This window comes from Felis catus, chromosome D4, assembly GCF_018350175.1.
Source record: "Felis catus isolate Fca126 chromosome D4, F.catus_Fca126_mat1.0, whole genome shotgun sequence".
NCBI lineage: Eukaryota > Metazoa > Chordata > Mammalia > Carnivora > Felidae > Felis > Felis catus.
The window spans coordinates 56,396,646-56,412,050 of NC_058380.1; the positions used below are offsets into that span (position 1 = coordinate 56,396,646).

General features: G+C 49.8%; 2 protein-coding genes across 17 annotated transcripts; both read right to left on the reverse strand.

Annotated features, from left to right (window-relative positions):
• Positions 1 to 5,448: 5,448 nt before the first annotated feature.
• On the reverse strand, positions 5,449 to 8,888 carry RPP25L (ribonuclease P/MRP subunit p25 like). Of its 5 annotated transcripts, none has more exons than XM_011288578.3 (3): positions 7,927 to 8,888; positions 7,532 to 7,600; positions 5,449 to 6,278 (listed from the first exon to the last, which is right to left on the reverse strand). In XM_011288578.3, the coding sequence occupies exon 3, from the start codon at positions 6,242 to 6,244 to the stop codon at positions 5,753 to 5,755; it is 492 nt and encodes a 163-aa protein (XP_011286880.1). In that variant the 5' UTR covers positions 6,245 to 6,278; positions 7,532 to 7,600; positions 7,927 to 8,888; the 3' UTR covers positions 5,449 to 5,752. The 5 variants fall into 5 exon arrangements, with proteins under 5 accessions (XP_011286880.1, XP_006939294.1, XP_003995624.1 ...); XM_006939232.5 differs by lacking the exon at positions 7,927 to 8,888 and adding an exon at positions 7,697 to 7,920; XM_003995575.5 differs by lacking the exon at positions 7,532 to 7,600 and having other exon boundaries at positions 7,927 to 8,887.
• Positions 8,889 to 9,473: 585 nt separating this feature from the next.
• DCTN3 (dynactin subunit 3) lies at positions 9,474 to 15,311 on the reverse strand. Of its 12 annotated transcripts, none has more exons than XM_019816118.3 (8): positions 15,144 to 15,299; positions 13,574 to 13,658; positions 12,790 to 12,876; positions 11,703 to 11,786; positions 11,487 to 11,539; positions 10,658 to 10,716; positions 9,978 to 10,037; positions 9,474 to 9,788 (listed from the first exon to the last, which is right to left on the reverse strand). In XM_019816118.3, exons 1-8 carry the CDS (start codon positions 15,237 to 15,239, stop codon positions 9,734 to 9,736), a joined length of 579 nt encoding a protein of 192 aa, XP_019671677.1. In that variant the 5' UTR covers positions 15,240 to 15,299; the 3' UTR covers positions 9,474 to 9,733. The 12 variants fall into 12 exon arrangements, with proteins under 12 accessions (XP_019671677.1, XP_011286877.1, XP_003995622.1 ...); XM_011288575.4 differs by having other exon boundaries at positions 11,691 to 11,786; XM_003995573.6 differs by lacking the exon at positions 11,487 to 11,539.
• Between the last annotated feature and the right edge of the window lie 94 nt (positions 15,312 to 15,405).

The window sequence follows — 15,405 nt, forward strand, 5'->3', positions numbered from 1 at the left end:
AATTTCAAGCCTAGACTAGTACCTTGGTCTTGAATCTCCTGGCAACCTCTGTACAAACCCTGCAAGAGGATGGGCTAGCCCTTTGTAAATGCTGCCACCTTGTGCCCATATTCAGAAGTGCAACCATACACCACCTTCCTAGTGCAAGGACCAAAGTGGTAACTGGAGGTACCTTACAGAATCAGGCCTTATCCCAAATTGAGAGGGGTTTGGGAGTGGAGAGATAGGTCCTCAGGAGCAAGCGCTCAGAGCTTATTACTAGTGTCCTTTGAACACTCTTGATGGGTGGCAAGCAGACAAATGGCAAGAGCAAAGGTTCAGAGGCAGAAAATCTCATGCATGTCAGCAGAGTAAGATGTTAGTATGCCCAGAGCCCAGGTCCAAAGGGATTAGGCCAAAGATAGACTAAGCCATGGCAGTGACCAAGCAAGGAGGTCCTTTAAGACCATCCAACGAATTAATTTGGATTTTGTCCTCTAATCTGGACATGGGAAGGCTGAGGGAGAATGACAGGATCTGGGTATGGCCACACACTTGGAGGCTCAATAGCCATTCGTTCTTATATTAACCAGTCATCAATTCATCAAACACCTACTATATGCCAATAAGTGTTCAAGATCCTTAGGTTACATTAGTCAACAAAACAAAGATTCCTCAGTTCTTTCTGCCTATGGGTTCTGTCCCCACGCTTTAATAAAATCACTTTTTTTTTTGAACCAAAAAAAAAAAAAAAAAAGATTCCTACCCTTTCCAAGCTTACATTCTCATCAGGAGGAGACAGACAATAAACAAAACACTATTTTAAAGAAGTAAATTATATTTAGAAGGGGAAAAAAAGTGCTTGGCTGCAGTCTTAAATGGATTGGTCACAATAGGCCTTTGCTGAGGTGACATTTGAGTGATGGCTTAAAAGGAGGAAGGGAGGGGCGCCTAGGTGGCGCAGTCGGTTAAGCGTCCGACTTCAGCCAGGTCACGATCTCGCGGTCCGTGAGTTCGAGCCCCGCGTAGGGCTCTGGGCTGATGGCTCGGAGCCTGGAGCCTGCTTCCGATTCTGTGTCTCCTCTCTCTGCCCCTCCCCCGTTCATGCTCTGTCTCTCTCTGTCCCAAAAATAAATAAACGTTGAAAAAAAAAAAACAATTAAAAAAAAAAAAGGAGGAAGGGAGATGGCCATGCAGGTATCTGTCAGAAGAGCATTCTAAACAAAGGGAAAAGTTAGTGGCTTGGTTTGGAGGAGAGCTCAGAAGGGAGTGAAGCAGGGAAACCAGTAAGGAGAATGTTACAAGATGCTGAGAGGCACAAAACAACAGAAGCTGTGGGAATGGAGACACCTAGGAAGTAAAATTGGCAGGATTTGGTGCCTGCTTGCATGTGGCAGGTATATAACCCCTCCAGTCATACTGTGGTCTTAAGTCCCCATTTCAAGGGGAACAAACTCACTATACACACCACCTCTAAGGCAAGCAGTGAGAATGCTCAGCACATTCCATCCTGGATGACCCCATTGCCCACCTTGAAGCCCCCCTCCTGCCCCCAACACACACATCACCACCCTCCCTAGCCTCTTAATTCCTCAACCTTGTCTTCAGTGACTCTCTCTCCAGGCCACTCAGCTATCCACTCCCAGGCCCATAACCAAAACTCTCAAATCCACAACTCCTCCATCTCATCCTTTAACTACTATTGAATTATCTCTTTCCATAAAAGATATGTTTAAGTTCTAACCCCTAGTACCCCAAAAGGTGACTTTGTTTGTAAATGAGATCTTTACAGATGTAATCAAGTTAAAATGAGGTTATTAGGGTGGGCCCTAATCCAATATGACTGGTGTCCTTATTTATTTATTTGAGTTTTATTTTGAGAGAGGGCACTTGTGCACACGTGCGGAGGGGGAAGCAGAGAGAGGAAGAGAATCCCAGGCAGGCTCAGTTAGCCCAGGGCCTGATGTGGGGTGTGAGATCATGACCTGAGCCAAAACCAAGAGTCACTTAACTGACTGAGCCACCCAGGTGCCCTGACTGGTGTCCTTATAAAAAGAAAATTGGACATAGAAACAGACATAAGGGAAGGAAATGTGAAGATGAATGACGGGAGTGATACATCTAAAAGCCAAGAAAGCCAAAGACTGACAGCAAACTAGAAATTAGGACAAGTCAAGGAAGGATTCTCCTACAAGTTTCAGAAAGGGAAATGGCCCTGCTGACACCTTGACTTCAGACTTCTAGTCTCCCAACACCGTGAGACAGTAAATTTCTGTTGTTCTGAGCCACTCAATCTGTGATACTTTGGTACAACAGCCCTAGAAATGCGTAGTGACAATGCCCTGTCCTAGTTCACTCAACTACTCCATTTCATCCCATCCCACCCCAGACATTTTCATGGGGATGTCCAGGACAGTGACCCCTACCCCTATCTTTACTTCTCTCCTGACCCACTTTGGATTCCTTGATTCTTCACTACATCTTGCTAGTCTCCTCACTATTCTTCTATCGTTTCTGCCTGTCTTAACCTTAGTCTGGAAGGATGCAACAGTGATTCCTGAGTCCTCACCTGTCCTCTGGATGCTTCTGAAGCTCACACACCCTGACTGATAACACTACAAGTTCATGGTCACCAGCCTTACCTGGGCTTTTAGCCCTGCCTGGTCATCCTCCTGTGAGGATGAATTATCTCTCCTGCAACAACGATCCCATACTTCCTTCCCACCAGCCTCCTCATTCCACTCTCAGCAGCAGAGCTGGATTCCCACATCAATAGGAACCTTCTGAACTTCCTCATGTCCCACCTTTGCCTCCACACCCACTCGTATGCACACCCATCTTCAACTTCTTCCCTGGGAATTTACAGGGAATCATCTCTCCTCTTCCCTTTGGAAGGCCCATACCTCCATGCTTCTGGATCCCATTCCCTTTTACCCCTTGCAGAGTCTCATTCTATGAGTTATCCAGAGTCTCTTGCCTCTTCAATCTCTTTTGCTATTAGCTTCTTCCATTAACCTACAAATATGTTCAAATCTCTAACTCATTAAAATAGAAAACTCTGCATCCACATTCCTCTACAACTATTTATCACCTCTCTCCTCCCATTCACAATGCCACTTCTTGAAAGAGCTGTCTCCACTTCCTTACCTTTCATGCCAAGGCATAACCTTTTCTAACAAATTATGGAGATAGAAGCCATACTGGAGTGAATTAAGGAGGAGCTATTGAATGGGAAGACACTGAATCAGCAATTATATACAACTCTTATGCTCCCTCCTAAATTGGGTCAAGCTTTCTGACTCTAAAGGACTATCTTCTCTCGGGTTCCCTTCCTAAAATTCTCCCTGTGGCCTATTTCCTGATTCTCTGAGCTATAGATCCTGTTCCTTCCAAGAGATTTTGACCCCCTCCTCAGTTTCTTTCACACAAGCCCTGCCATCATCCTGGAGTTACTAGGTGGTGCCTTAATGAATTGCCCAAATGGGAACCCTTCCTAGGACCCCCAGAGCTTGTAATGCCACCTTACTGAATCATCCCCTGAGCACAGGTCAGCATGCTTATTCCATGTGATTATTCCACCCTGGCCACAGCAGGCTGGATCAGGATGGGATGCTGAGACACACATCAACAGTCTGCAAGTGGCCTAGCCCCAAAGCTCTGGGGAACAATGACGCTCAGACAGCTCTTTATGGTAGAAAACACACAAGTGGAGATACTTAGAGAAAAAGCAATACACAGAAGCTGGGAGGGAGCAAAAACCTGAGTTAGCCACAAAGAGAATGGGGAGAAGTCAGGAGTTGCTGGTAGCAAGACACCAGAATCCCTGCCACAGCCTCTAGGGGTGCATTTGATGCTCCTTGACCCTCTGTATTTGAGAGGCCTGACTGGGCAACAGTTCAGAGGGTTCCTGTCTCTAATATCCCCTGAATCTGCATCACCTGCCCTTCCCTCAAGGTCTTTCACATCACTCTGGTCAACCTACCTTGAAAAGCACAGAACATAGTGTTCAAGTTTTGACCATAGCCTTCTGGCCTTCTGGTCCCCTCATCCCTGCCCTAAGCCCTTATTGAGGCCTCCAATTGTTGGATTTCTCCCAACAATCCATCCCCTCCTGCCTAAACTCAGCCAAACATCAGTTCAACACTCTCAAATTGATGGGCTCATCCTGCCACAGTGTGAACCCAGAACAGCCCCAAGTTTATGCTTTCCTAGTGACTGGACACTCAGTCACTGGAAATATTGGGGAAGACATCAAAATCCAGTGGGAGACCCAACTGATTCAACTCTTCACTGAGTCTACCACTGCCCACAATCCTGCTCTGATCCCTGCAGACCCCTGGCTACCATTGCAATCTTTACCTCTCTCCTCATGCCCCTGACCTTACCAATGTAAGTCTGAGAGTCTAAGGCCAAGTTGAGACAGAAAAGGAGTAGCTAGGGGTAAAAAAGAAAGGATGAGGCCTGGAAGGGAGATATGAGACTGAACTGGGTTTTTTTTGTTTTTGTTTTTTTTAGTTTATTTATTTAAGTAATCTCTACACACATGGGGCTCAAACTCACAACCCTGAGATCAAGAGCCATATGCTCTTCCAGCTGCACCAGCCAGATGCCCCATGAGCTATGTTTTTAAGATAGGAAAATACATGTTTGTAAATGGAGTCATTAATAATGATAGCAATTAACATTTATATAGTACTATATACCCAGGTGGTATCTAAGAGTCATATGTGCATATTTCTACATCTAACCCTCATAGGGGCGCTCTGTCCTGATTGAGGGAGCTCAATCCTCTGGGTGGGTCTGTTAGTTAAGTGTCTGACTCTTGGTTTTGGCTCAGGTCATGATCTCACAGTATGTGAGATCGAGCCCTGCATCAGGATCTGCGATGACAGTATGGAGCCTGCTTGGGATTCTCTCTCCCTGCCCCTCCCCTGCTTGTGTGCTCGCTCTCTCTCTCTAAATAAATAAATAAATTTTAAAAAATCTTTGGGACGCCTGGGTGGCTAAGTCAGTTGAGCATGACTCTTGATTTCAGCTCAGGTCATGATCCCAGGGTCATGGGGTTCAGACCTGCAATGGGCTCTGAGCTGACTGCATGGAGCCTGCTTGGGATTCTTTCTCCCCCTCTCTGCCCCTTCCCCACTTGCTCTCTCAAAATAAATAAACATTAAAAAAAAAATCCTCATTAACAACCCTATGAGGTAAGCACTATATATATCCTGTTTTATGGATGGGAATACTAAGGCTCAGAGCAGTAACTTGCCCAAGGTCACAAAGCAGTAACTTACTAGCAAATGGCAGAGCCAGACTCAAATTCAGACAGTCTGTTACCTGAGACCATGACCTTAACCACTATACTATAATAAATGCTGCAGAGAAAGAAAAATGTCCCTAAACCAGGGGCAGGGGGGTGCAGGGACTCCCCCTCCCTTAATCCCACTTCTACACAGGTCAAGCAGAGGCTCATCAGACAATTAGGCAGAACCTTTATTTCCTAACCACTCCCTGGATTTGTCAGAAGAAAGGACAGAAGCACAGTAGGGAGAAGGCTGAGTAAGCCCTTCTTAAGCAACCCAGAAGCCACCTAAGACTGCACACCTGTCACTGTAGCAGTCCCTTTTCACACACCAGAGAGAAGGGGAAGCAGGACAGGGAGCCTCCTTTCTGTAGATTCAAGTCTTGTTGGGGATGTTGAACAGTTACAGAGATTTCTCAGAGAAGGCAAAGCCATCATAGACATTCATGCCTGGGGAACAGCTTGCTCAGCAGATCTTCAGGACCAAGTGTCTCGAACCCTTCTTCGGGGTCGTGGGCCACAGCTGGAGCTTGATGTGGGGCCCAAGCCAGGGGGTGCTCCTGGAGGCTGGTAGCCACATTCATTAGGGTCCAGGGGGTCCCGGCTGAGCAGTACCCACACTGCAGGTACATGGCGGCGCACCGTGAGGGGATCTAGGCCTGTGTCAGGTGAGACTGGCACCCAGCTGTCCTCGGTCTGCAGGAAGCGCAATTTGGTAAGCTGATGGAGGCCTGGTACCCGCCGCTTGACAATCTCAGCACAGCTGACCGCCTTTCCTGCAGCCCTGCCAGAACCTGAGAACACCACATGCCGTGCACTACCACCCTCCAATCGACCCAGTGCCAGCCCCAGCAGGTTGCGGATTTTGCTGCCATCTCGGACCCGCATCTCCAGGGTATCAGGAGGTAGCTGGGGCATCGGAGAAGGTGCTGGGAGTTCCACAGAGCCAGCTTTCCGGTAGTGCTCCATCCCACTTGCTGTTGTGTCTGAATTTCACGGCCCACTGCAGGGAAGTGTCAGATGAATGCTGGGCAATGTGCCCCAGGACACCCCACAACCCCAGCTCTCCAGGATATGGTCCTATTCATCCCAGACTTCCCAGGAATAGGACCATATCCCCTCACCCCCGGCTTCTAAGAAAAGGTGCCATGCCTACTTTACCCTGGGAAGGGGCTGTATCCCACATACCCCATTCCTCTGGACAGGGCCATAACCCTCCCTCCACCCTGGAGTCCCTGAGACAGGACCAAATTCATCAAACACTGGGGTCTTTAGGATAGGGCCAAGCCCCCTCATCCCAAGAGCCATAGGACTGGGAATGAGCCTCTCTCATCTTGAGCTCCTTGGGACAGGGCATGAGCCTTAAACAAGGACTTCAAGAACCTCCATTTTTACCTCAATCTATACTTTCTAATTAATAAAGTTCTTTCCAGGGGCACCTGGGTGGCTCAGTTGGTTAAGCACTGACTTCAGCTCAGGTCATGATCTCATGGTTCGTGGGTTCGAGCCCCACATTGGGCTCTGTGCTGACAGCTCAGAGCCTGGAGCCTGTTTCGGATTCTGTGTGTGTGTGTGTGTCTGTCTCTCTCTCTCTCTCTCTGCCCCTCCCCCGCTTGCACTCTGTCTCCGCCTCTCTCAAAAGTAAATAAACACTAAAAAAAATTAAAAAAAAAAAAAGTTCTTTCCAGTTTATATTTTCCTCCCCACATTTTTTTTATTTTTAAGTAAGCTCTACACCCAATGTGGGGCTCAAACTCACAACCCCAAAGATCAAGAATTGCATGTTCTACAGACCATCCAGGTGCCCCTCCAGCTTATCTTTTAACTCAGGGAAAACATCCTGCAGGCAAAGCATCCCTTGATGGGAACCAAAAATACCCCTCAAGCAATAACGGCTGCCCTAATGCCAGCAAGACCCCCTTGACTGGCCCCAAGACAATGATCAATCTGCCCATTACTGCTTCTTGCACCTACGGACCGACCTTTGTCTCACATTCTCCTTATATAAACCTAGAAGTATTTTCAGCACTTTGAAGACCGTCTTTGAGCCTAGTCCGCTGTCTTCCGGTGTTGGCCTCACTGAAATAAATTACTTTATTGTTTCACCACCACTTGGCTCTCTGCCTTCGGATTTTGTCAGCCAGGAGTGGCAGAACCTGGTCTGTTTGGGATCCCAAAGCCAGGTGCTCTTGCACTCCTGGGCCCCGGTTACACACTTGCCCTAGACTTTCGAAAACCAGACTAAGCGCTCCTCACCTACAGCTCTCCAAGACCGGGACAAGGCCCCCTCACTCCGCTCGCAGAGGCTCCTATACTCCAAGCTCCCTGGAAAGAGCCAAGAACTCGTCCAGATGCTCCTCAAACAGAACTGAACTCCTCTCCCACTCCGGGATCCTTAGGATAGGGCCATGCACCCCTCACCTTGAGATTCCCAGTGTCAATGCCCTCAGCCCAGATCCCTCAGAAACGGCAGCAGAGGCTTGACGCGGAGGGCTGCCTGGGCTACTCATAGAGTGGAGTCCACAACCTGGCCGTCTCCACCGCCACGGGCGGACTCCAGAGCTCAGCAAGCCGCAGAGACCAAGGACCAGCCTCCCCTCTCTTCCCTCTACTTCCAGGGTCCCCCCACCCCACTGCGTTCTCGCTCTCACCGCCCTGGCCGCGCACGCCTCAAATTCGATCAGGAGCCAAGATGGCGCCCAAGCCGGGAGCGCGCCGAAGCCGCGGGGCCGCGCACGCCGTGTAGGGGCGGGACCTAAGGGGCCGTGCCTAGCGGTGCCTCAGCGGGAAAGCTGAGTTTCGCGGGGACTTCTAGGAGTCGGCTGAGCCAGAACATCCCGAGACCATGAACATGTAGACAGTCTCCGATGTTACATCCTGGAGCAAGGGCATCCCTACTGGGGTGGAGAGAGAGCCCTGCGGAGAGGAGCCACCATCAGAGACTCGTGTCCCAAAGTTGGGAAGGATATGGCCCTGAGAAGATGGTTCCGCGGGCGTTACCAGCTGGGCGCACAGCAAGAACAAAGGCGAAGCATTGGGTTTTACTTTGGACAGAGGCAAGGGGTTCCGTTCGAAGTGACTGCTGCTGCGCAGGGGAGTCCCTTGGTCACCGAGTTCTGACATTGGACTTCATTCTGTGGGCATGGCAAGCCACGGAGGGTTTTCATCAGGGGGCAAACCAATTTGTGAGCAAACCAATTTGTGCTGCCGCCAGAGGGGGTGGGGGTTAGGGAACTGAGCCTCGACCAACGGCCGCGGGGTCCCGGAGGCGTGTCCACTGAGACTCGTATGTTGCCTAGTGTATAATAGGCGCTCAAATAGTTGTTAAATGATTTGTGAGAATTAACAGAAATGGCAGTGGGAATACAGAAAAGTAGATTAAGCTGGGAGACGTAGGTTTGGTGAAGAGTTGGTGACTGAACTGAGAAGGAAGGAGTCTAGGATGACTCCCAGTTTCAGACTTCTTTTCGACATGCTGAATTTGAGACGCTAGTGAAACCGTTGGGTGGCCAGCGGACTGTTAAAAAGGGATCTGGGACCACAGCACTCCCTGAGACCACAAGGGGGCAGCAAACACTTGGAGTGAAGCACCACTCTTCTCCACTCTTTATCCTCAGGTTCCCTCCCTCTCCACCCGGCAACAACCCCCCCCCCCCCGCCCCCAACCCCACCCCAGAGCCCAAAGCCCTGCAACCAAACCTCTTCTGGGCTCCTGTTCCCGCTTAATAGCACCAAGTAAACTCCCATGAGAGAAACCTCAAGGTTCCTCTCTGCTTTGCACATGCTACTCCCTTGCTCTCAAACATCCTGCGTATCACCCTCCAGGACTGCCTCCCCCATTCCTTTTTGTTTTGTGCCCATTTGGTAGGACTGTTCTTTTCTTTGACTGTCTCCCCAGCTAGTCTGTGCAGAGCAGGGATCAAGTGGACCCTACCTGTGTCCTCCTCACCTACCATGGCACGTGACATTTAGAGGATACTTGGTAAATGTGGGATAAATGGATACACAAACAAATATTCCACTCATATCAATCAAATGAGAGCATTTGTCCTGAGAACTCTACATCTCCCAGAAAGCCAGATCAGGATGAGAATACCTCCTGGTCCAACCACTAGGAAGGTTGACAATTCTGCCTTCTACCACCCCCATCCTCACCACCACTCCCATCCTAGACCAGGAAGTTGGCACACTGCTCCAGTGATTTCTATAGTTTATTGTCACTGGAATAGGACACTGATGTGGGGAGTGGGTGCAAATAGCAAATCTCAAGTAGCCAGACCTCTGATCTCAGAGCCCCTGAATACAGACAAGTAGGCTGTGAATCCAATAAATATAGACCTGCCTCTGCCCTATTACAAAGGCAGGTTAACACAGGGCCCTGGAACCTGGCTGTCCTGGCCCACCCTGGGATGGGGAGCAACCATCACTCCTCTGCTGGCTTCACTTGCTTGGCGGCCTCTAGCTGGCAAAGTAGCTCATCCCACTGCACAAATTGTTTGGAGAGAAGAATTGTCTGGTGGCAGGTCAAGGTGAGAACAGGAGCCTGAGTGAGGGACCGGAGAGATTTTGCATTTGCCAAAGGGTAGGGGAGGAGGGAAACAGGTTGATTGGGATGGGATGAAAGAGACAGAGATGGAGATGGAACAAAAGGACAGGGCTTTGGACAACATTCCTCAGGGGCCTGGCTGAGCAGAAAGGATACAGTTTTGTTGTATTCCTCCAGGAGAGCCTTGGACTCCTCAGTGATCTCCACACACTGGTCCTACGGGGACAACGTATGGCAGAGAAAGGGGTTGGATAAAGCCCCCACTTCCCATTAACTTTCCTGCCTCGTCAGGGACCTTCACAGCCCATAAAGCCTAGAAAAAGTAGTGTTTCACCCCAGAGTCAAAAGGAGGAAATTTCTAATGGGGCTCCGGGATGGGTACCCTAACAGCAGTCCTAAGGGGAGTGAACCACACATTTAAGGAAACACTCCTGCTAGTATATGTGTCCTCCTCCCCTGCCCCCTATATTTGAACCCTCTTTAAACTTTGGGGCCTGGGAATGGCAAAACAAAATAAAGCAAAACAAAACAAAAAACCAAAAAACAGCTCCTCCACCCATAGTCAAGGACACACCATCCCCAGAAATTCTTGGGTACTTCCCATCATCAATCTTCTGGTATCTCAGAATAGTCCTATTCAGAGAGTCAAAAGATCCCGATGTGGCCAAGCAAGTCCCTTCCCCTCTCTAAAGCTGAGGAAGATAAAAGGATAAACCCTCAGGTTTCCCCTGGAGCTGACATCAGGGTAGCCTGAGGCTGCTTGCCCAGGTGGCAGCGGTGGGGACTAGGAGCCTCACCACATCTACTTTCTCTTCCAGTCCTCTCCTCTCCCATACCTGCTGCTGGATGTGGATCTGGGCCAAGCGCTGCAGGCGGGTGGCATGCTCAGGAACGGCTGTAAAACACAACACACACTGCCCGATGATGCTTGTGCCTTCCCCCGGGACTGTTCAATAGTCTATTAGGTCTTCAGCAGGATTAGAGTATTGAGTGGAGAAGCTAAGCAAACGCCAGGCTTCATCGACCACTGCAGCTAAAGGTGGTGGTGTGGCTCCCTGCCCATCCTAGTCTTACTCTCGGACCCAAGGCGAGGGTGGGGGCTGGGGTGGGGATACAGGGCCCTAGGAGAAAATAAACCTTGGGGTCCCCAGAGTTGCCCCATACCCCCACCCCAATGCTGTAAGCAGGGTGAGGTAAAGAAAGCTTTGCCTGTTATGGGATCTGTTCCTTTGCTCTCAGTCCAGTGGGTCCAGGTCTGCCTAGAAGAGGGAGCCTGAAGGTGGGCTGAGGATGAATGCAAGGTTCCTAAGCTGGACACCTAGAATCCAACACCCAGAGCCCTGGCCACCGTGCTGAGCCTATAGCTTAAGGTTGTCAAATGCTCAGCAGATAGCTGATCGGGGGTAGGGAGGGGGAACAGGAAAAAATACCTCCAGAGACAGACAAGATGGATATCTGGATTCAATTAAAGTCACTGTCTATTTGTCAAAACTCAGGCCCAGGGACTGTTCTCAACAGTGCGGCAGGAAGAATTTATACACATTCACACACCTGGCAGGAACTCTTATAGTAAAATCTGGGCTATATAGCAGCCTAAAGGACAGATGCTGAGGGGTGAGGAAGAAGGTAAAAGGAATACTCAGAGTTGGGAGCTGCTGGACTTACACTAGTGTCCTTAGGTCCAAACTGCCTGAGGTTCTGAAAATGAATTCTCTGCTCTGGCAATTTTCATCCCAATGCAGATGACAGGTATCCCCAGGGTTGAGGTAAAGACAAGGAGCAGACTTAGCTTGAACCCAGGGAACCTGAAGCACAAGGAAGTCCTGTCCATCCACCCACCTCCCCAAGCAGAGTGGTAGAGCTGCAGACCTAAAGAGGTACCTTTGATGTGAGCGCTGTCCAGCATAGGCACCAAAGCCTCCACCTGTTCCAGGAGTGCAATCTGGGATAAGATAAACTGCTCCTCTGAGACATAAACAGACAAGATAGTGGCAGTGAGGCAAACCTGGGCACTGCTACTTCCATGCAAGGGACTGAGGACCTGACAGGGTAGATGGCTGAGTCCTGCAGCATAGGGCAGCTACTCTGCTCACTGCCCCCTTCTCTAGGTGCACAGTCCCCCATTCTGCTCCCACCTCTCCTAGATGCCTCTGGTATGACCCGCCTTGAACCCAAGGAGCCTCTAGGTTTCTCCAAATACCACCTTTCTTGAAGTTTTAACTCTAAGGCCTCTTCCTCTAGCCTGCTATAACAAACTCAGTGAATCCAGGCAGACAGTGGCCAGGGAGGGAAGGAAAGGCTGGACTCCAGAGTTAGTATAGGAAAAGATCTCCTGAACTTGGCACCTGAGCCGCGGCAATGGTTCGGGGGCATTCTGGTTCACCACTGTATGCCTCACACTGAGGATGGTCTGGATCACAGAAAATGATCATTAAACATCTTCTGAATGAATTAACAAACACAGGTACTTAGCAAACCCTACCTCATGGAGTGATTGACTAAATTGAGCAGCAGACATTGCCAGGTGAATAGTTCCTGCCTAGAACTCTGAAACACCTGTGCCTTCTCACATGAAAGGAAAATGCTGAAACCCGTGCCAATATTCTCACCTCTCCCAAATGCAATGTTCTCTGCTCCCACCCTTTCCTAGAAGCTCCTTTATGTAGTGAGCAGAAGTGAAGAAGGTTCTGAAGGAAGATCCTAGAGGCAGACCACTGTTAGAAAACTGAAGTAGTTCCCACTGTTGCTGGCACCATGGCCTCAGCTGGCTCAGAAGTATACCATACCCAATGCTCACTAGAAGACCACAGGATGACCTCAGGCCTCAGCCAAGAGCCAGGCCAGAATTTCAGACTGCAGCTTCCAGTGCTGTATCCATGAGAGGACTGGCAGGGAAGCCATCTCCATGCCCAACTTCCCCCATAATCCATAATCCCCAGATGCATGTGCACAGATTGGCCAGCACTACCTGCTAAGATAAACTGCAGCTTAGAGGCATCAGGTATGGCAATGCGGTCAATGTACTCAGGATCCAGATATTTGATCAAGTCTTCAACTAGAAAAGAAGCAAGACAGAAAATGGCATAGGGGTGGGGTGTGGGAAATCTGTCTTATGAAGGATATTAGAAGGATATTAGTGATCAACTTTGGGGAGAGCCTTGAGTGAGGAGATGACACCCACAATATCTATCAGCAGGCCTCCACTGGGCCCCACCTCCCTGTCTCTCCCCTGTGAATACCTCCTGGCCAAACTCAGCCTTTACAGCCGGGAACACAATTGCCTCCACTATCCTGGAACCCTCAGCATTCCCACTGATCTATCTTCACCAAAGGTGGAAGGCCACTTGCTCCTCAGTGCCACCAAGACAAGTGAGAGCCTTTTCTGATTTCTAGGTTGCTGGCTCTGACATAATCAAAAAGGCATGGCTGAGCCAAGCCTGGGCTCTCAGTGCCTAATTTCCCTCCTGCCTCTGAACCTTGCCTGTGGAAATACTATACCTCTCCTCCCTCCTTCACCAGAGGACTTTTGAGGTAGAGCCCTTATCCCATAATTTATGACACTGTCATGGGCTTGGAGTTTAACCACAAAGTAGAAATCACACTCCATGACACCACTTCAGCAGGGAAATATCTTCACATTCTGTCCCCACAGAGTGACTCCAATGACCTACTGGGCTGGAAGGCAAGGGCCAGGTCCCAGGAAGCATAGGCATGGGAAGGAGGGAAGGCAGGCACCCTATGGAATCACTTACTCTTTTTGTAGAGAATCTTCACCCTCTCCCTCTTGCTGGCAATGTTCCCCAAAGCCACTTGTACCTTGACCAGGCCATCAGCCACCTGCAAGGGGACTGAAAGTTAATTCCAAGGTTCGCTGCTTGACCAAGGCTTGAAAGAGGTAAAGAACCCCCATTCCTTCATCTCCCAAATCTCTTTATCCCAGCAAAATAGGTTCGCCCCTTTCTCTTGTTTTAAAAGAGATGCAACCCCACCTTCTGGGAATCCTCAGTGTGAAGGGGAAGATAGTCATGTAGTCTCTGGGAAGTTTCAAGTCTGATTGGGAAGGTAATTAACTATGTTAGAGTTTATAGGACATTAGCATAACCTGGTTCCTACCTCTCTGGCTGAACCTACCTAGGCTCTAGGGGTAGAAGGTAAGGAATTCCCATATTAAAGGATCAAATAGAGGGAGAGGCTATGAAAGTGAATGATCTTACCCAGGTTTTAGAATATGGGGTGAAGAATGCTAATATTCAAGGGTCAAATATATGGGGAGGCAAATGGGACTAAGCAGCAACAGCCACAGAGGTAGAAGGAAAACAAGGAGGATTTTTGTCATGGATGTCAAAGGGAGAGAATGTTTTGAAAAATCAGTTCTCAAATGGGGCACAATCTGCTAGTGACAATTCCACAAGAAGTATACAAACAGACATCATTATCTCTGATGCATCTAACTCCAGGGTATGCCTGACACTCTTTTACCTTCAGTAAAAGGTCTTCCCATATTAAAAAGGGGGGGGGGGGGGGGAGGGGGTAGGAGAACTAAGGTTCACGTTGTCAAAATTCAGTCACTGGTGTGAAGGAGTGTTCCATCCATATCTAAACACCCGGTATTCTGGCCCCTGGTGGCTCGGTGGGTTAGGTGTGGGACTCTTGGTTTTGGTTCAGGTCATGATATGACCGTTGGTGGAATCCAGCCACCCCCCACCCCCACGCCTACAGCAGGGAGCCTGCTTGGGATTCTCTCATTCTCTCTCTCTCTGGCCCGCCTCCCCCCCCCCCCCCCCCCCCCGTCGCCTCTAAATAAATAAACTCAAAAAAACAAACAAAAAAAACCCCACCCGGTATCCAATCCCTTCCCTCCTAATTCTGGCTCTCTCAGACCTCATCTCTCATTCCGGGAGCCTTCCTTATCCACCTTTGCTCTGCGCCCTCCAGTGTCCCAGGGACCTCTTTCTGCACAATATTTACCAATTGATTACGCAGGGCTCTATGCCAGCCCTTCCATTGTGGACTTCAGCTCTTACAGAAACTCTCGTTAGTCAGATTTTCAAGTGTGTTAGGTCTCCAGCCCGAGAGGACAGAGGCAGTCTTAGTCACAGTTTACAATGAGCCCATCGCAATCGGTCCTAATAACGCTGAGTGTCCTCCATGGAAATGGAGCCCGTGGGTCCGATAACCTCCGAAAGGTTTCGAACCTTTGTTATTCCAAAGGTCCGGCTGCGTGCGACGAGGCTGGAGCGGTTGCACCTATCCCGAGGACCATGCCAGTAGGCCGCTCTTGCTCTGCCCCAGAAAGGCAGCACTGGATCCCAGATCACTCACCTTCCGCGAGCCGCGCGGCCCGCCAGACCCGTACACCCAGCGCTCCAGCTCCTCCACACGGGCCTGTAGCCGCTGCACGTCGCTGACAGCCGCCATAGCTACCTCGCCCCCTCCTCAGCGGAGGAACAGGCAGAGGGCGGGACGTCCGGCCAAACAGAGAAGGCTGGCTAATCAGAGCGCGGGGGCATCCCTCAATACGAGAAGTGACGTTACGACTCAGCCCTCGGGTGCCGGAAGTGACCGGCAGGGCCAGCGAAAGGTG

Excerpts from the sequence above, each read along its gene's own strand:
- DCTN3 (XM_019816115.3), bottom strand. The coding sequence starts at position 15,239 with ATGGCGGCTGTCAGCGACGTGCAGCGGCTACAGGCCCGTGTGGAGGAG. Across the intron at positions 11,540-11,690 it reads CATCAAAGGTACCTCTTTAG|AGCAGAGAATTCATTTTCAG; the intron begins GTCTGCAGCTCT and ends GAAAATTGCCAG. Across the intron at positions 11,095-11,486 it reads TTGGACCTAAGGACACTAGT|GCTCCCTCTTCTAGGCAGAC; the intron begins GTAAGTCCAGCA and ends GCCCACCTTCAG.
- RPP25L (XM_011288578.3), bottom strand. The coding sequence starts at position 6,244 with ATGGAGCACTACCGGAAAGCTGGCTCTGTGGAACTCCCAGCACCTTCT.